Source organism: Pomacea canaliculata, linkage group LG3 (genome assembly GCF_003073045.1).
Source record: "Pomacea canaliculata isolate SZHN2017 linkage group LG3, ASM307304v1, whole genome shotgun sequence".
Classification (NCBI taxonomy): Eukaryota; Metazoa; Mollusca; class Gastropoda; order Architaenioglossa; family Ampullariidae; genus Pomacea; species Pomacea canaliculata.
Window position 1 is genome coordinate 41,485,379 of NC_037592.1, and position 21,430 is coordinate 41,506,808.

At 42.8% G+C, this 21,430-nt stretch overlaps 1 protein-coding gene across 13 annotated transcripts in view; it reads left to right on the forward strand.

The window, feature by feature from the left end:
* The window catches only part of LOC112559106, a 92,267-nt gene extending 75,088 nt beyond the window's left edge, over positions 1–17,179 (forward strand). For all 13 annotated transcript variants that reach the window (XM_025230039.1, XM_025230037.1, XM_025230040.1 and 10 more), the window contains 4 exons: positions 3,404–3,630; positions 8,853–8,956; positions 11,682–11,828; positions 12,900–17,179. In XM_025230039.1, coding sequence (XP_025085824.1) covers positions 3,404–3,630; positions 8,853–8,956; positions 11,682–11,828; positions 12,900–13,065 — 644 coding nt within the window. In that variant the 3' untranslated portion in view covers positions 13,066–17,179. The remainder of the gene's footprint in view (positions 1–3,403; positions 3,631–8,852; positions 8,957–11,681; positions 11,829–12,899) is intronic.
* The last annotated feature ends 4,251 nt before the right edge of the window (positions 17,180–21,430 follow it).

Here is a 21,430-nt window from a genome sequence, read left to right on the forward strand (position 1 = left end):
TTACGTTGTCGTATGTAATGTGCACCGATCTCTTTGCTAATTTCCTTATGTGCGGTTCTCCTCTGGAAAAGAAGTCCACTTTCTGTCCATCCCTGTCGCTTGCCTACTTTCTGCCCATCCCTGTGTCTAGCCTACTTTCTGTTCATCCATTTCTCCATCCCAATTTCTGTTCATTCCTGTGTCCAACCTACTTTCTGTCCATCCCTGTCTCTAGCCTACATTCTGTCCATTCCTGTTTGTAAGTCCACTTTTCGTTTGTTTTAGCCATTCCTGTCATTCTTCCATTGGTCAAGGAAAGTTTCGTCTTTTTCTGATTACGGCACTGTGGGCGGCCTTGTCTCTCACAGGAAGTTTGTCTTTCTGCTGTCCACCATTTGTCATGCGCTGTGGACTCGTCAAACACGCAGCTGAGAACCGCGAAAGCCAAACTGCTGCCAAGACTGTGTGGCTGACCGCAGCAAGCGTCATGCTTTTCAGCTTGCCTCTTTCCCACAGCTTTTTCCCCTTACCCTGCCTCAGCCTTGAAGGCCGCTGCTTCCGAAAAGTTTTGTTATCGATTTGAGCGGCTTCCGTTTATGGACATAGATTTCTTGCAACTGGCGCCCTTTTAGCTTAAAAGCTTAACTCCAAACATCAGGCTATTTATGGAGATGTGTTTAGGGCAGTGCTAGCGAAGAAATAAAAAATGTTTGTTCTGATTCACTCATTTTCGCCAGCTACAAAAAAGAAGTTTAAGAAATTCATCTGGGTTGGACTGTTTAACAGCAGGGGAGGCTTAGAATTTGAAGGCACAACCTGTGTCTAGGTTTAAAATGATGATTGCGGCCCAATAGCCGCAGGCCAAAGAACTGAAAGTGATTTACCAAGTCTCGGGAAATCATTTGCAAGACAGAGCCTAACCCTTTCTTCCCACTGCCTTTAACCCTTACTAAAAGATAGTGTGTCTGTTCGCAGCTGAGCGGAAGGCATAGAAAAGTGTTGCAAGTATAGTGGCCCGTGGGGCATCCCTGCTGTAGCTAGTGGCCCGCGGGGCCTCCATACTATAGCTAGTGGCCCGCGGGGCCTCCCTACTGCAGCCACTGAAGGGACAGCAGGGGATCGTGATAGGATGATTGGGTACTTCAAAACGCCACTCCTTGATTTTGAGATAAAGACTACACGATGTGCCAGTATTGCCCTAGAAGCAGGAGCTTCCTTTGACAATTAACTGACACTGTTAAAAAACACATTAGACAGATGTGTACAGATACATTTGCTACAGATAAATAAGGCGACGCTAAATTAAGACCAATTCTCTAACCAAACATTCAATATCTTGTAGATGTGCAGGAATTCAGGTTAGAAAGCTTGAATCAAAGAACTGGTATGAGTCAGCAGCAAGTCACAGCAAGAACTGGAATTTTGCGATGTAGCTGCCATTTCTGTTTTGCGTGCCTCTAACTTAATTACATTCTAGAGACATGGAAAGGGTTTAATGCAAGTTCATATTTATAAGTATATTTAATTTTACAGCAAATTCTTCAAAATCGAAAGGGACCTACAATAAAAATAAGGCATCAATTAGATGAAAGCGCTAAGAATGCTTTTGCGTGGAAGAGACTTTATAATCCCTGGCGCTCTGTCTGAAAGAGAAGAATTGGGAATTCTAGGTTCACTTGGAGCTTAGGAGGGTAATATCTTGTGAGGCTGCCGAACAGGGTGGGTCATCTTTTTTAACACGTGGTGTGGTCTTCACAACACGTTTTTAATTTAAGCACCCACGCATGCTTGCTCGATGGAATTAGTGCCAGCCAGCTGCACGCCATTTCACGTTTGGTTTGCGTAACCGTGGGCAGAATTTCAGATCTTATGGGATACCCCTACCCGTACCCTCGTGAACGTGCCTGGCCCCGTGATGCTCTCACCCTCAGTAGTTTCTCAGCGCCTCGTCTAAGCTCCTGCATTTGGTAAGTCCAGAGGCCGCTTGCGACACTCGTTTGGCGTCAAAGTCTGTGGGATTACAAAGACTGGTCTGCCTGCGATGGACACTTAATCTCATCATGCAGAATCGGTGTAGAAGAGGAAGCGAAACACTATTAGAAAAGAAATAGGTCCTAAAAATAGAAAGACAGCTCACTGAGTAAAACTTGGGTGCCTGAGATTTCCTGGCGCGAGAGTGTGAAATGACATGAGTCTGGTCACAAGGGGCAGGTAATGCACTTGAGTCCGATATGTGCTGAGCAGTAATGAAAGGCCTCTGCGGATTTTGTTCCTTAAGCCCTTTAGAAAATGCATGATATTTGTTCCCATTTGTACTTTGATGAGCAGCAGGTTCAGTTTGAAGGCAAGAAGATGAAGCGTTTGCAACTCTCCCCTCATCTCAAAGACCCCACAAACTTTTCATGTTGCTATGGTGACTAACTTTCAGTCATGCGAATGAGGGCTTAACCACGTTTAGTTTTGTTCTTTTTAATATAGCGGCATATAATATTTAAAGTTAAAAACAAAAGAAAGCTTCTTGTATTTGTATTGAATTGTTGCAAATTCAGTAAAAATGTACTTATTCTGCTTCCGTTGCTGCTGTGGTAAATCGATGACTGCAACTGGCAACACCGCATATCTAAAGGCATAAGCATCATAACTCCGGAAACGTGTGTTCACGATAACCAGCAAGTACTGGACTATGTTTCTGAAGTCTAGAGTCTCACATATTACTGAAGATATGTTCTTGTGTATATGTGGGTCTGAAAAAATTATTATTTATACAAAAAAGTATTGACATTGTTATACATACTCTGTAAAGTGTCCCTGCCCACAGCTCAATACCTCTTTATAATAGAGAAATAACAACTACATACTTTAGAACAAGTGTACACTTAGAGATAGGTAACTGGGTAAATAAGTAGATAGAGACTAGACAGGCAGTCACTCATTAGGCTCTTTTCATTGCGGTACATTCTCCTGCGGGTTCAGATGGTCTCTCCAAGGTATCATTAAATCGTTAAAATTGTCAGATTAGTTTTTGTGTGTCATGCACCACAGTTATAACTGTGTAAGGCTTTTGTTAATATTGTCAGCAGGGGTAGGCAACATTTAAGGCATGGCTAGTTGTTAGTTTCCTTGAATGTGAAGGAGGCAACTGGTTGGTAGCACTCTCGGGTCTGCCATTAGACACACCTTTCAGCAGAGAACGTAAAGGTGGGTAGAATTAGAGGGTACGATGGGAAACCCGAAGTACTATGATCGAAGGACATTCACTGCATTGAAGGTCCTTATTGACAGTTAACAGAATATAATAGTAGAATATATTTAATTGACAGTGACTTAATGACTATACATTACTTCATAATTAGATCAATTATTCAAATCGTTTATTATTTAAATTAGAGACAAAATATTGAACGAATCACATTTATGTTGACAGAACTGGCTGAAGCTCACCACCATATCGAGGAAGTAAAGATGAGTCCGGTATCAGAATGCCGGGTCCCGCAGCCTCAAATCGTCAACGTGGAAGACCCTAAGAAGCAGGGCAGGATACTATACCCGTCATGCACCGTCATCTACCGATGTCGCAACGACAGTGGCTGCTGTGGCCCTCGCGAAGAGTGCGGTCCGAAGACTGAGCGAGTAGTTTTCAAGACGTTTATGGTCAGTTCTTATCTTTGTTGCCCAGTCTTTGCCAGCCGAGTCTTGGTATCAATAATTGCAATACAATGCATGTGTTATCAGTTATGTATACCTTTTCCTGTCTCTTACTCTTCTTCTTCCCGAAAAATGTCAGCATTCAATCTGAAATGAATGGATTGAGCAGGAATATTTTGGATAGAAATTTCTGGAAGATGTGTGGCTACTTCAGGCTGCAGACTAGCGTGGTTCGGAGGTTCTGTTTCGGTCCCAGCGCTCCCACTGGCCGAGGCCATCAGAATATTAACATATCTCTGTATTTGTCGTGACCTCAGTCTTGGTGTGCATGCTGATGTTTGTAGGCGTGTATCTAGAGAAGGGAAGATGGGTATTCACAAGATAAGTCAAGGTATCTTGCACTAAGTTGTATCCAATCATGAATCAAAGATTGCACGTCTCTAGTAGCTGTGATCGGAGATGAAATTTCACATTTTCGGTCTTAGCTGTCGGCATCGCTTTGAGTGCCAACTGCATTTTCTGGGTGAAATGTTTTCCCCTTTCTTAAAAGTATAGTTGTCTTCATGAATCTTTGAGAGATGCCAACACTAATTAGAGGAAATTGTCGACTACTTTTATTAAGGAATCATACTGCATAGGACCTTGCCTATTGCATCTCACTGTTTTCTTGTTGGTCACAAAAATGTTCGGAGACATTATCTTTTGGGGGCAGCGAATCATTTCTTTTTGCTGCTACTCACCTAGTGACCGCTTGGCTATCACCAAAATATTTCTGTCGACCACTATTATTTGAGCTATATTGAAGAGGCTTTTTTTATATTAACTGTCTTGACTGATGCTGAGACCCAGATCACGCACTGTAGACACTTTTATATTAAGTGTCCCGCCTGCTGCCAAGACCAATATCACGCCTTGTTGAAACTTTTGAAGTGTCCCGTCGTACTTTGCGATCTTTTGGCGGAAATAAAGCGTTTGTGGATTGTTTTCCGTCGCATTCGCTGACAGGCTTGTTTGTTGTGTCGACTATCTTCCATCAGGTTTGCTAACAAGCGGGTGTGTATCGACTATTTTCCGTCAGGTTCGCTGATTGGGTGGTGTGTGTTTTCTGTGTTTCAACGATACTGCCTATTTATCTGAAACCGTAGTAACATTATGCATTCCCAGAAACTTGAGCACTTGCAGACGATAACTACTGTGTTTTTTTGCATGCAAAGACATTTTTTTCTGTGATGTTATATGGACTCAGACTGATGACTTGTTTAAAGTCGTTTATTTCACACTGCAGTACATTAAAGCACATTTCCTAAATTGTTTAAAGGAATTGCTGTTAATCAAGAGTGCCCCAAAATATCATTCTCTCTTTTACACATACTGCACACACAAAATCACATACAAACAAGACGTACAAGTACAGAGTTTGCAGGCTAAGTGGCAACATACCCTCTACGCCCCTCTGAGTAGGTAGGTACGACTGGTACGTCGTCTATCGGCCTGTCCTCTTCTTGGTGTTAGCCGCAATTTCTTTTTCTTACCCCGCCGACGACCTCTTTGCTCACATCCCGGGAGGACTGTCTAAGGCACGGTGTCGTTACGAGTGATATGACCGAACCAAGCCATTTTTCGCTGCTAGACGGTGGCGAGCAAAGAGGCTTTTGGGAGCCGACCATGGTGGAGAAGGCGAAACGTGCAAAGTCGTTTATTTTGTGTAAGAGATTCGCAGCAGTCTCCGGAAGCACATGATTTTAAAATCATGCACTACTCCTGCGCTAATCTGGATGCAGGAATCTTGAGTTGTGAAACCTAAAAGAAATAGAATGAGGATTCGAAAGAAGCTTACACATCCTAGTCATGTTTGGAGAAGATAGTCTTTCCTCACAAATCGTACATTTTCGTGTACAAGTCAGTCCAGGGAACTACACCCACGGACTTTAAACGCGCGCGCGATATGCCTGGTCATGGCACGTGACTTAACGAGACACCACGAGATTTCGGATGACTAACGACGGTATGATCTCACGGTAGTAGCTGTGATTTCTCTTTGTACTTTGTGAAGAAAGATATTGCACTTTAAAAAAACCAAAAGAAGCAAAACAAACAAAAACAAAAACTACGGCAAAAGACTTCTTGCAAGAAGGGCAGCAGATCTGATAAAAAAAAGTGAAAACCGCTGAAAGCGAGGTGCGACTGTGCCGTTAAAGGAGGAATTGGTTCCAGCAAATAGTTTCAGCATATTTGACCGAAGAATGTATTTCAGTTAAATGTCTGCCAGGACCGCGTGGCCGGAAGGAGATGAAATGACATTTTGGTGATCTATGGGACACGGAAATTGAGATCATTATGAGCTATATCGATAGGGTCATGACAAAATGCTCAGGGTGTCATTTTAGCTTAAATGATCTTTTTGTCTTGTTTTGTCCATTTAGCAGGCTAACATTTTTTTGCTAACAAAACCGGATCGAAGAGGAAAGCACCGCATTTTCGCTTTTTCTCTTTGCTTAGTAAAACAAGTGGTGGTGGTGGTGGTGGTGAGGGTGGTGGCGGTGGCTGCGACAACGACGACATTGATGCTGATGGAATATTATTAACGTAAAAGGTAGGGTAAAGGTCGTGCCCTAACCATTTCAGGTCGTTGGGGAGTGTTAAAGACCTCACTTCTCTAGGGGGCAAGCTTTACGTGAGGGCGATCTCCTGTCCCTTGCTGCCTTACTCTCCCACCCAGGTTCCCATTCCAGATAGCTGGATCGACTAGGAAAAATGATCTGCGCTACACGGGTGTCGAACTGGTTTACGTCTCAATTCCGACTCTAGCGCTCTAACCACTCAGCTATCCACTTCCCCATTACAAAGGTGAAAGATATTTTTGTAAGATCGCCTGAACGAGAAATTTTGTCATTTATGCAATAAATTGCAAACACAAGCTACCTGCCGGTGTCTGTTGCTGATATCCTTTGTCAGATTTCCGCTCTGTGATACTCCGAGCTTGACTATAAATTATCTCATTCATTTTATCGGCGTGGAGCTTGGTGATGTGTAGTGAAGTTTTGGTGGGTATCGTATCACTCTAGCACACACGCGCAGACGTCCACTTTATCAAAAGGGCCATAATTTGATTTGCTAAAAGCACTTTAGTTCAGGATTTCTAGTTTCGATCGTGTCTTTGTTACTGAAGGTAAGGGAAAACAAAAGTATAGATAAAGGTTCAGTAAATCTCATCAGATACAGAAAGTAATTAATCCTTATCGCAGCGGGGAGTCGCAAGGAGAGGTTGAGCTAAGGTCGGTCTACACGAGAAGTTCGCCCAGCTTTTGCATGTGCCACTAGCAAGTCTCAGTAGTCAGGTTTCTTTTTTTAATATTGTACTAGAGCCTTGAGTCAGGTTTTCTCACGAAACGTCAGTGGGCCATCTTTTACAAGTCTGAGAGCTTCTCGCTAACTCGTGAACTGCAAAACAATGTTTTTACATTTTATGCCAAGAGAGGTTGCAAGTTGATGATTACCATGTTCTCACTGTATTGTCGCCTACACTATTTGTCACCGAGGCTTGAACGGTCACGGGTGGGACTGTGGTGCTATTGCTGACAAATCTCACCAGATTAAAGTAACTTTCCGTCAAAACATGCTTTAAAATTATCCTACACTGTGTTTCATCTTGATTTGTTTGAAACACGTATCTCGGGACAGACATCATTGCGTGTAAAAACATTTCAACCAGATTCTACCGAGCTGCCAAGACATATCATTCAAATTTTACCTTTTCTCTGATGGCATTTTGTCCAAGTTCTATCCCCTTTCTGCGTTTAGAAAATTGATCCAGGTTCTCTGATTCTTGGGTTCTTTGGCTGTCCAGTTCTCGAGTTCAGCTGAAAAACATTTCACAGGAAAAAGCATGGTTGGTTTGGCCATGATTGCTACGAAGAAGCAGCGACGAAGCATTTAGAGCAGTGGTTCTTAACCGGGGTTAGATCGAACCCTAGGGATTTGGTGAGTCGGTCTCAGGGGTTCGGTGGAGCCTCCACCACGGAAGTCAAGACACACCCGCAATTCGTGATGACACTAAAGAAGGGTTCGGTGAATGTGCATATGAAACTTGTGGGTTCGGTACCTCAAACAAGGTTAAGAACCACTGATTTAGAGGTACACGAGGCATTGCTAAACCTGGAATGTACAGACGATCTTTCCTTTTCTCACACAAACACCGATATTTGCAAAGACCTTGAGGCAATTTTATCCTTGTTTCATGAGTGCGGTAATTTTATTTCTAATTCATGACGACGGTCTCTGAAGGTTTGATTACCCTAGGGAGGTTCTTTAATTCGGAGATGGTCACTTTGCGATTCTTATGTATAAGCCTTGTGCATCCAGCCATGATGTTGCTGGGTGAAGCCGCAATTAACAATGCTTACGTCAGCTCTAGAGCACATAGCAATAGGTTCAGTTAGCTGGCAATAGCCTTATGGCCAATTTTAGACAAAAGTAATATTCAGAGCAGTCCTTTGTTGTCCTCCCAAGACAGCACGCAAGCGAATGGCAATAGTGGCCTGCTAAGCTGGACACGAGAAAGCACTGAACTGAAAGTTTTCCCATCGATTGGTGTGTAGTGAAGCTTATCGTAAAATATGACGACACTAGTTTCGATGCTACACGGGGGCAGTCATGCGGCAGGCCTGAGTTGATTGATGTCCTCCAGCTTCACCCACAACAGCAGCTCAAACTGACGTAGGCGCCCAAGAACAAGCGTGCATGTATCCGTGCGTGCACACACACACACACTGAGAGATAGAGAGATAAACCCTTAGAATTGCTGGTATAAGGTTCTGGAGCACTTGGAGATAATATATGTAAACGTTATTTTGTCTTCATGTCATTGGCATTGAACATCTTATGGCGCTGTACTAATAGCAAGGCAAGCAGAAAATGCTTGCAGGTTGGTCATGGGAGCTGCACGTGAAACTCATTCTCTTATTCTCTTTTATTTCTCCTTCTCTTATCAGTCTATCCACACATGAATGCACGCAGCTGCACGTTGATAGGCGTAGAGCTACAGTGAGCTTCGTGCACACCATGGCTATTGTAATATCTATTTCATGTTGACTCTTAAATCACGAGAAATGCTGGAGTACAGCTTTCCCGGTAGTCGAAACGCTGATTTAGGGATTATTATTATTAATGATGTTGTTGTTGTTGATGATGATGATGATGATGATGATGATGATGATGATGATGATCAGGTACTTCAAGAACGTGCGGCCAAAGCCTCTTTGACAAGCATTGAGAAAGTGGCCTTCATCAACCACACTGAGTGTCAGTGCCGCAACAAGCCCCGCCTTCCCGAGTGAGTAGCGTTTGTCAGGTCTTGCTGATTAAAGAACTTCTCTTGACACTTTCTTTTTTATTATTTTATTATTCATGTTACAAATACAAAAATCACCCAAGTCTTCTTTTATTCTCACAAAATATTTTTTTAAGAAACAAATCCACGCTAGTTAGAAAGTTTTATGACGACGGTCTTAAACAATGAAACTTTTTCACGACTCACTTTAATGAAATAGATGTTTGGATTTGTTAATTTGATTCTTCTTCTAAACATACCCCTAACATCACGAAGTATTGCTAATATCATGTGATTTCTTAAAGATCTGCTTGTTCACCTAGCCATGATACACAGGAGTATCGCAATCTGTACTTCATTGTAGTCGCGGACGCCTGCGATTATTAAAGCCTGCTGAAGACTGTTCACAGTTGTGTTTCACAGTTGATTAAACGACTGCTGTTAACCTGTCCAGAAGCCATCAGGCTTATAGGGCGACCTGGCAGGTTTCAAAGACCGAGAGCCATGAGGCGTGATGTACTGGCTGGAAGTGTTACTATGTTAGGGACATCTCCAGTCGCCGTTGTCTATCGCGGACAGTTGAGACTGGCAGGTGCACGGAGGCTTGATTCTGTATTTCCCGACACAGGCTGGTGTGTCCGCGAAGTTGCAGTCTTTCGCTGAAACGATCATGGTTGAATCATTTCTATATGTATATATACAGTACCTTAATTTTACTGAAAAAGAGCTGGCATAACCAGAGAAAAAGAAAACTGGTATATTCAGAGATAGGTTTTATTTCAAAGGTAGAGAGCGCCCGCGTGTGTGTGTGTGTTTTGCACGACTTTGTATTCCTCCCTGATTTCGTCTGACTGTTTGTTGAGCTGTTGACCTCGGCGTTCTGGTAATTCTGCTTTTCCCCGCGTGTGAGACCTCATGGGGTTCAAGGATACGCAGTTTAAATTACATTTTGCGTTACATCACCTTGCACAAGACCTTCATTGCATTGCACAAAATCTTCAGCGAACTTGGTTGCACAGTCTTCACTTCACTTTGCAGATACCCCAGTGTCCAAGCTGCTGGCATCATTAGGTAGGCAAGCGCATTCTATCCCATCTGGAAAAAAACGACATTTCTTTCCCCTGTTTCGCCATTACACTGTCTGCGCCTCGTAAACAGCTGTCTTCCATTAAAATGTAGGAAGGGGGAGAATCGAGAGTTTGGGCCTGCCTGGTAGCACAGTGGAAACAGGCTTTCTTGTCGCAACCACATAAGGTTCTGGATTAAAGATTTCGGGCCACAAGCACCTTACCGGATGGGAAAACTGTTCAAGGCTCTGCCAGTCAGTGGTTTTCTTTGGGTACTTTGGTTTCCTCTTCCTTGATCACTTCTTAACCCACAAGCCAATATCCCTACTCGCAAGCGCTACACTATCATATAAAGCAACCACAAGGAACTTTTAATCAACAGTTAACAGTACCAGTAATACAATTTGAAACGGGGATAGTGGCTAGATCGCCGCTAAGATCCCCAACATTGAAACATTTTTATTAAAAGCATGGAAGAGAGACGATGATTTCGTGCTTAACAATCTCGCTATATGCTTGCTGTAATCGTGCTTAAAGGTCCCAAGCCACAGCCTGACCATTTTAGCATGCTGGACCGGCATAGTCAAAATACTGTACTTCATCTACTGACTAGCCACAGACTGAAACAAACACTCGACAGAATGAAGGTGTCGGACATGGCTCACCGAAAAACAAACCTCAGATCAGATGTCGAGAGTTGTGAAATGCTAGAAATACACCAGAGGTTCTGGCCAACAGAAGCACCAGCCTGACCAACGCTCTTGGGATTCAAGGCGACGGAAAGTAGTACGGTGTGTTTGCTCATGGTGAAGGGAGTGACCATTCATTTACTCCCGGCTAAAGTAAAACCGTGTTTCGCGATTGTTGGGATGATTTAGAGGATGAGTTTTGAACAAAGCTGAACAAATTGTCTCGTTCACACTTATTTGAAATAATTTGTTAAAAACCACAAACCAGAAATAAACGTCAAAACAATGCTCCCTGGTTTTTTTTTGGGGTTTTTTTGTGTTTTTTTGTGTTTTTTTTTTTTTTTGTTTGCCCCCCAAAATGACTTTAAATGTCTCTGGCTCAATTTAAATGTCGCAGAGTTCAGCTGTTTGTAATTTTTTGACCCTGCTTCTAGTTAAGAAGACTCAATCGTGCAGCTTGAGAACATTCACAGTTTGTAAGCCACCTAGAAGGGCCCTTGGTTTGTGTCAATTTAAGTGGCAAGTTCCATCGCAATCGACTAAGCAAATGAATTGAGACAGATCCTGATAAAAGAAGCAGGAATGCATGTTTCTTCATTTTCGAGTACAACAACTCCATTAACACTTCTTGAAGGTGAGGTCGTCGCACCCTCGCTCGTGATGTTCCGTGCGCTAATATCAGATTATACACGTGATTCAATCAGATGGCAGTCGTATGGGAAAGCTGTCCTTAACCTATTGAAAAATCACTGTTTGGTCTATTACGAGAAGCCAGTTTGTGACCAATGGAATAATGATTTTTGAATTATCAGCTACGTTTTTTGTAATTGATTGACTGCCAGTTTGTGTTTGGGTTTGTGACAGAGTGCTTGTAAACAATCATATCACCGGCTTTCGACTGATGAGTTGCTGGTTTGATAAGAAATAGTGAGCGGAACATCCCGTTACCTGTTCTTGTCGGTCCTGTTTCAGTTGTAACCAGAAGTGCCCGGGTGTGTTCCGAATGTACCGACGAGGCTGGCGATGTATGTGCGACTGCCTGACGGCGCCCAACGAAATCTTCGAACAGTGCGAAAACGTCAAGAACGGCATCAAACCACTGGGGGAGAAAGACCTGGTGTAAGTACACCACCACATGTAGCATTCACTGCATACACCATGTCTAACATTCACTACATACACCACGTCTAACACCTCTCCGCTCATTTATCAATATCTTAGAGAACAAAAAAAATAAATACAAAATAAAATTGAAAATTACCAAAGAACTATAAAACTCAGACAAGTCAGAGAAGCAGAACACTGTATTAAAATATGCAACTAATAGAAAATTCAGCTTTTAGGAAAGCATTTTACGCTTTACGCATCTCTCCCTTAAATATCAATTGTAAACATCCTTCTTAAAGCTTGATTTGGAGAACAAGTTTAAATACATACTAAACGACATGAAGGATGACATTTTGTGGGAAAATAGGCAAAACTCGAAAACGTAGGTATGACATCAGAAAATGAGAAAGACAAGTTAAAAACTATGGCTAGAGCCGTACCTTTTGAACCGACCAGACTATAGACATAAACAAAATCAGACCATTGGGAAATAAAGGTTGAGTCTCCAGTCAGTCAGGTGTCCGCTTACGGTTGAAATTTATTCTGACGTGACAGAAGAGAAAATCGATTGTTTTCTTGTCTCGCCATGCGCTCTCAAACTTGGGGCAAGGGAGTTATTTGGACGACTTACACGTTCGTCTAGACCACAACGGAACAGTCTCAAATTGGTTTCATAAAAGCCCAGTTCTGCCCAAAATCTTCTCTTTTTATGTAAAACTGCTCGTGCCAGACGTGACTGGAGTCGTTCAGACCGTTTTAGTCAAATAAACCCTCAGTATGTGTTTGTGCAAGTACTTTCAAGAGCCCAAACCCCGGAGTAAAGTTTAATACCACAACTTAATACACCAGTGCAAGCTGTGACTCATGATGCGTTTCTAATGGGTTTACATTAATGTGCTTTAAGTAAATGCCTTAGCTTGATCTTCTATAGAATATCTATTTATAGAATGTATTCTTAACTATAGCACCACCCGTCATCATTATCTTCATCCCCACAATAGTCCACACAATGTTATTGTTCCTATCCTTAGCCATTTCAAACCAGAGAACCCGTCACTGATTCCTTCTGTCGCTCTGTTACAGCTGCATCAAGAGCGGGGAGTGCATTAAGCCGGCATGCTCCGTTGGCGAGTTCGACGTCTCCGGGGGCCTCTGCCCTCTCAAGAACGAATATGACCTCAGCCTCCGTCTGAGTAACCGCCCTCGTCACAAGCGAAAATCGCAAACAGAAGGCTCCGGGGACGACTAAACCGACTCTGTGATCTTAAGACGCTCTGTTTTGTAACACACCAACGACACGTGTCTTGCGTGATGTGTGATATGCTGCGTGCCATGTGTCACGCGTGTGTCACTCGTGTGTGTCTGTGGTCAGAGACTGGAAACTGGAGACAATGCTCCGTGCGTGAAGTGACATATCAGAACATGGTGAAGGTGGTGGTGCAGTAAGAACGTGATTAACCTGAAATTTGTAAGACTTGGCGTCAGCTATACTGATCACACGCACCCTGGACATAGATGTCGCCACACAGATGACAGATGACAGCGTGAAGCCTCGGTATTCTGTCAAGCCTGACAGAATATTTTTTCATGATGCACATCGAGCAGGGACAGAGCCGACAAACATAACTTGCCAGTGTAGCTCTGAACACCTTTTCTCGCAGAGGGCATCAGCTGAGTTAACTATTAGGAGCAAACACGGTACACCTGTCTGCAGTTCAAACTCTTGCTGCCTAAAGGAGGATCCACGTTCGGGTCATGGCTAGCAACATAGATCGAGTTCATTGAGTGAACTTCCCACAAAACTAATTTGTGTACGTTAATAACAGACCACTTTCCTCAGCGCTGTAAAAATAGTGAATGTGTTACTAATGAAATGAGATGAACCTGAAAGAGGGCAGTTTTGTTACCGGGAGGAAAACCCACGTCAGATGGATTTCTTCAATTTGGCAGGAGAAGCGTGAATGCCACGACCCAGACTTTGTAGCATCTCTTTTTCTGTATCGATATGGCGGAGCATCCAACTGGGAGTATGTACCTCATGAGAGTATAGCGGCGATAATCTTGCCCTGTGTTTTGTTTTGGAAGAAAAGGAGTCGGCCCTCTGGACACTCACGCAGCCCGCCAGACGGCTGAACAGTAAGATGGGCGAGAAAAACACTTCCTAATTGTTCTGATATTGTTGGTGCTGCATTAAAAAGCCCCCTCTCACCGCCCCAGCCAGCTCACACGAGAACTGCCTGAGTACCTGGCTTTGAATGGTGTTACCTGGTTCAGAATCCACTCGAGATATAAAAAAAACTGTTCAAACTCGCCAGTTTTAGCATGCAGGAAGTGCGTGGAGACATCTTTTCAATGTTGTCTGCTGTCTTTAATGCTGTCAGGTGCACTTCATTTATTCGCTGTTTGTCAAACAATATTTCTGACCTGGGCATACTCTGCCCTAATGTCTATTTTCAGTCCTCATTGCATTTAAGTGCACAAGTACTTGTCAACAATATCCGTCAACGTCAGCATTAACAGTTGTATGTTTTGGACAAGTACTGCACACGCTTTGTAAATCTTTAGGATATGATATTCTTTTCGTCCCTTTTCATCTGCTCAGTCAAAGGCCATGAACTGGATAGAGTGTGAGAAAGGGAGACGTGTGTTGTTCTTTACTTTGTTGATGTTGCCGTCATTGTGGTGTCTGTGAAATTTTCTCGTACTTATAGGTGTACATTTTCGTCGATGATTATCTTCACTGTCTTTGTCATTTTAATCAGCGTAGTCATCACTCTTTTTGTTGCAGCAATTACATTTCCTTTCTTTTAAAAAAAGTCAGATTGTAACTGCAAACGTGTTCATTAACTTATTTCACATTTCAGCTGATGCACATTTCTGACCAGTGGCTGTTGTAATCTAGGGACTGAAGTTATCGAAGTAATGTTGACGTATTCTTATCCTCTCATCATAGTAGCTACTCGACAAGGGCCTTAACTGCTATTGTACTGTTTGTCTTTAATTAACTGTCTGCTTTCTTGTAGGTTAGCCTGTGTGTGTTTCTGTGCGACCGTGCAGTTCAGTGGGAACATGCGGATGGACGTTGGTTTGTAAATGTGGACAGACATAATGTTTGTTGGAATCTGCGTCCTCGCTTTGCCAAAGATATTGTTCTACAGACACTGGGGCTTATATCAAAATATTTTGCTAAAGAACATTACCCACTAGGTCATTTTCTTGTAAAACACGTCTGAAAGGCTTTTAATTTAATAAAACTCGTAGCTTACATTGACCATCAACCACACCCACCCCAAAGAGTGCCCAAGTATGATTGTTACATTTTGTAGAGTGCTGTCCCTGTGTCAAAGGCCACGCTTTGCCAGTAGTGCTTAAGGTCCATGGTTAAGGGTTTGTGGGAGGTTGCTGATAGGTAGTCACAGCACGAGTAGTCGAGGAATAAGGCACCGTGTGGCAGCTGTTAAACGGGTACCTTTACATCTAGAGGGTTAGGGATGGAAATGCAGCAAGTTAGAGTAGGTGGGCACCGCCACCACGGAAAGAGAAAAACGAAGATAAGGAATTATTAAATATAGGAAGCATCAAAACAGCAAAAAAAAAAACCATCAAAAAAGTGTTTCACAAGGAGCAGTTCTATCTCCTACTCCTTTTATTATCGTTATGAACGACCACATGTATAATCTTTAGCCTAAACACAGCCAGTCAAACTTAATCTCAGCTATGCCTGTGTATCAACAGCAGTTATTATGTCTGCTTAGCTTCATACAATAAAATAACACTTATGCCTTAACACGTATTTGTAAAATAAACTTTAAGTATATAAAGATACACTAAGGTGGTTACATGACCGCGAAACAGATGTCTTTGAATATCCATACCAGTATAAAGGGATTTTTGATTCTAAATGATCAGTTTTTCGTAATATGAAAACTCATGAATATTTAAGAATCAGTCAATAAAAACAGTATAGGTGTAGGTGTAAATAATATAAGAGCTTATAGGAAATATCACTTAATGATAAAGTTCTAATCAAGGTGTGTGTAAATCTTAATAACAGTTACTATACATGTTAGAATAGTAATCTCTTTTTGATATGCAAGCACAAATACATTGAATGTCCTGTGTACGTTTGAAGACTTGTTCAGAGTTAAAGCTTCAGTTTATTATAATGAACAGCGTTTAAAATTAACAAAAAAACTGCTAAAAATCGTCTAAAAACACTCTAAAAGTCGTGATGAATGGATATAGTCTTTTGATGTATGTCTAGAGGTTGCAGCCTCTCGGGGAGATCTTTGCCACACTTAGGATGTTGTGTGTATATTTGTAACTTCTGCCACAGACAACCAGGCGGAGCTTTGTATCCATTCATCTACCGAGTGCAATGGTGGCAAAAACCTTCATTTCTCTTGTTTGTACATAATGCCTTTATGTTTAACCGTTCAATATTGCATTTAGTTTGTTTTTCTTCTTGGGGCTCGTTGGAGTTCTGTGTGGATCTTAACTAATTTATTTGTGGAGTGTCAGCTGGCATGTCACATGGGGAGCTATTTATAGTGTGTTGGGTACATGAGAAACGACTGGAGAGGCTGTGCGCATTGAATCTCAAGTTGTAGCCAATTCTCACACCAGGGAACATGTTACGTATTACTTCTGTATTATTTTGTGGACTGTATTGCTTTTATACATCCAAGCACGACAAGCCTTCATAAGACATTCTGTAGATATAGTTTTATTACTTATATTGTATCGGTATCATTTCTGACGCCTCCTTCTCGTCTTTATATTATTATATATATACACTTTTTCTTTCTGGTTTCTTTATCACGAAACGTAAGCATCGCCCTCGGATAACTACTATACATGCTGGCCCAGATAATACAATATTTTCAAAGTAATGGAATGGTTAATGTTGTAACACCTAATCGTAATGAATACATACTGGTCTCCCATCCCACTGCTTAGATGTTTACAAGGAACAGATGTGACTTGGCCGGTACCAGAATAGCAAAAACAAATGGCTAACTAAACTGTAATCTTGGTACAATCATTGCAAATCGTATTGTAAAATTCAAACACCACAAACTGTATTGTAAACCCAGTCACCGATTTGTTACATTGGTTTCAACAAATCTCAATCCTGGAACTGCACGGAGGGGAGTACGAGAGAAATTATAGCCTCATCAGTCTGTATTGTCCGAAGCTGGCTTTTTCTGTTAAAAAGATTATTGTTGAACCTTTTAAATTTAAGATAATAAACAAATAGATCACTTCTCAGAAAGATCCAGAAGCATGAGGTTCTGCCACACTGTGCCTTGCCAGAAGTTAGTAACTTGGGATGAGGCTGCGAGTAAACATCTTGAGCGAAACTGTTTTGTCTTTTTGATGTGTGTGTGGAGTGGGAGGGTGAGACGAGTGTAGGCTCTCCTGTGTTATCAACAGAAAACTAGTGTATTTCAAATGTTACAAATTTAAACCAAAATAACAAATCATAAGCTGGAATGTGATATTTGCTTTACCATCTGATTTCCATGTTGTCACAAAATGAATTATGTGTGCGTGCGTGCGTGTGTCTTCGACATTTATGTTGGTCTTCATAGGCTAAACTTTTGTCTGCATGTTTCTGCGGAAGATCGGGTATTACGAGAGCTTAGCCATCACGGAAAGGGTTGGGGCAAGCCGGAAGCTGTGGTGTTACGGAAGTTGGTGGACAGAGATGGTGTTGGTGCGCGCTGCGTCACCTAATGTTTGCTTGTCTGTCTCAGCACATCCTTCGTGCAGACAGAAAACATTGTTGACTGAAGAACTGCTGCGGTCTGAAGACAACAACGCTCCACAGTAAAGCTGTTTGTTGCTGGAGTAGCCTCAGGCATCATATGTGAAGTTAAATGAAATCTCTTTATCTCCGGACAAATGATCGATCCTCCTTCCGTCAAACGAACAAGACACGGGACGTCTTAACGAGACAGCGATCAACGCCAATAAAATAGTGTTTGAGCCCATGGCACAAAGTTTCACAAACTTTCTGTATATTTCTTGTTTGCAGTACTTGCAGAAAGTGCTGACAAAGTTGTCTCAAGATGGTGTGAGTACATCCATCAAGACAGGGAGTCGGGTAGCCGCACTCACGTGCTCCTGTAATCAGTCGGTGCACGAAAGGTCTGTTGGCCACTTCTCGCCAGGTCACTGAGTGCAGCTGGCGGTCAGATGAGGACTTTCCTCTGGGACAAGGGAAATCTGGAACATGTTACATTTTCCTCAGAAACTCCTTTTCCCGAATTTCACTAACCCCTCATTTATTATCTGTTAAATTCCAGGCTGCTCCCTGGTTTATTGGTTAGGTTCAGTGCCACTTAAAGTTGGGGCTAAACAAGGACGGGTGGCCTCCAACTGTCTTGCGAGAAAAATTTGTCATTTATAAAGGATTTCACATCTCCGTTGGCTTTGATGTCATCCTCTCAGTTTCCCGCCCCCCGCCCACTTGAACTGACTGTAAATATGTTGTTTTTTTCTCGTGATAGAGGGAGAGTGTGAGTGAGAGAGAGCTGCAGACGAAGTCACTTGCAAAATAAAACTTGTTTACGATATTTCCCATTTAAAGGGAACGGGCAAGTTAGGGTTAAATGGTGGATACTGACTTGTCTGAAATATTTCTGCTTACACAGCTCCAGTACAGTTCACCTAGGTCGTCATTAGTACAAAAACACAGAAAGAAGTGGAGCTGAGTAAACAACCGACTACAGCGAAGTGTAGCTTTGTGGCGTCAACAAACTGCCTTTAATGATATTTTTGGAGTTTTGTTTTTTTTTTTTTGGGGTGGGATTCTGTTAAAATTAGACCAGGCAGATAGGCTGAGGGTGTCACGCAGTCTTCCAAAAACAAAAGCACAAACGCCTGTGTGAAATCGTCCAGACCTGCTGTAGACGCCACAGTAATTAAGCGGGGCTTTTGAAACCCCAAAATTTGAGGGTAAACAACTGCGCATGCCGGTCTCTATCATTTAGGCTCGACTTGCCAGTGGACTGGAGTATTCCTTGAAATTCTGCCACCAGCCCTGTTGTTGTGCATGCAAACTTGTTACCGTGATTACCGGCACCGCAGTCTGCACCTGATGCCATCAGTCACACTCGCCACTGCGAGGCACGGGCCTGGGCATGGCTACTCCGACAAAGCAGATCCCAGGAAATGGGACAGAGATGGATCCTGTCGATCGCAGTGTACACTTACAGAGCAACAACACCAGAAAGCTGGCGCCGGCCTACACTTATCTCCCTTGCATCACGGAGCCGAGCTTGTGTGATTACCTCCCTTCGGTCCAGATGTGGACTGGATGCGGCCGTCGTGGTCAGCTGTGGGGACTTCTCGGCCTCTGGAGGATGAATGCTAATCTTTATCTTAGTATTTTCCTGCCTGAAAATTGCGAGAAATATTTCCAACAATGGGACTCACAGGTTCTACAGATTGCTGTGCAAGTAACTCACTTGGCTAGTTAAATAGCTTTACACGAAGACACGTCACTAAATCGAGTAGATAAAACAAAAGTAATTTAGAGCAATGTGGCTATTTCTTGTTGAGTGACAGCTGTATGTACCAGTACCTTAATAGTATGATGCAATACATTGGATAACAGATATTTAATATTTATTAGCTTGCGTTGGTCGTAAAAGTAGCTAAAAAATTACCTTGTAGCAAAACACGAAAAGCAGTCACTGGGGAATTAGTTCCCGACATTGAAACAGTATGTCTCATGTGTGGTGATGTACTTATAGACAGTGATGTGTTCAGCGATCAACAAACTTCTAAATGTAGATATGCTATGTTAATCTTTAATTATGATAATCTTTTAAATAGAAGTTTTTTTTTTTTGTCTATACGGCACTTCAAAGCGATGGAAATCTGGCAGGAACATTCCTGTTAATTGGGGCTTGGCTATGATTGGCTTGTGTGGGTTGCTTTATTGTCTTCATCGGGTTTACATCCTTCGTTCACGCCTGGTTCTAACTGAACAATGCTACACAAAAGATATTGTGACCCTTTACTTCTACGACGAACATACGTGGACAGAGTCGTTATTTGAGAGGAGAGAGAGAGACAGAGAGAGAGAAGGGTGGAGCGATTGCGAGGGGCTTCATTAAGAACGTTGTTCTCCCGTTGCCGAGTATGCGCTGTCACGTCAGCAGGGCAGGGACACCACGTGATCACAAGTGAATAAGCTTGAGGCACATGACGCTGTATACCGAATTAAGACAAAAACAACGTGCCTAAAATAGTTATAATTGTAGTGTTCTAATTTTGTATAAAGCCCGAGTAATAATAAGCTATAAAGCTAGTGTGTGCTTGAGGTTAGGCTGAGTAACAGGACCTAGAGAACATGGAAACTACCAGAGATACGGCCCAAAGCACACCAATATTGCCAAGTCTCAGATTCTACTGCTCAGATAACTCTTTTACGAGAAAATGGACACGCTTGGTGTAAGTTTGACAGGTTCCTGCAATGAGCCTACCGAGCCTGTCCTACAGAGCCTAACGAGCCCTGGCACAAAGCTTGGTCTAGCGCACACACCAGCCGCCAGCTTCGCTCCAAAAACTCCAAAGTTTCTAATTGATTTATCAAACACATCTTTACTTGCAAGAGTGGTGGTGGTGGTATGGGGAGGGAGAGAGACACTCCCTGATCACCTCCCCTGGAGATAGTTTTGACATGATCACAGTGCCACGAGCGCCCTCACTTACAACTACAGGTCATCAGAAAAGGGAATTTGCGAGGAAAGTAATGTTTCCCCATCGGACTTTTGAAAGATGTAATAATGGTCACCAGGTGAACTGCTGTTACACTTGTTAAGAAGAGTTCGTTTACATGTATGCATGTGTAGAACAGTAAACATTATTTTGAAATATGTTTTATTAGAATAATTAGACATTGTGCTGTCCGCCAGATGGATTTATTGTCATAACAAGTAACAATCGTAACAGACAAGCAAACCGCGGGTGTACGGCTGGGAGTAACGTTGTGGTTACTTAATGGCAGGTGAACCGGAAGTGACACGTCAGCGTAGACGGACCATCTTGACTGCGCTTTCATCGCGTTTACTTACTTTACTATAGGAGATGATACAGTTTTAATTTGTTGTAATTCAGTTCTCTTCGCATATTCTGCTGATGTTTGCTCTTTATCTTGTCCACCTTCCCCTCATGTCTGTCTGCCTGCCTGCCTGCCTGCCTGCCTGCCTGTCTGTCTGTCTGCCTGCCTGCCTGCCTGCCTGCCTGCCTGCCTGCCTGCCTGTCTGCCTGCCTGCCTGCCTGCCTGCCTGCCTGTCTGTCTGCCTGCCTGCCTGCCTGCCTGTCTGTCTGTCTGTCTGTCTGTCTGTCTGTCTGTCTGTCAGTGTGACTACTATCTATTTGCACTTGACGAAAGTGGCTGAGATGAGCGTTTGCCGAGTTGTAACAAAGTGGAACTAGTCGGCGTGCTGACTATACTAGACAGTACACGAAATCTCCCCCTCCACCGTCAAAGAACCCCCCTCCAACCGTATCATGTGCGCAGTCCAAGGCCACCAGGAAGCACACGTGGCTCCAAGCATCCGGGTGGCCTTGTCTGCGATAGGCAATGTTTCTCTGCA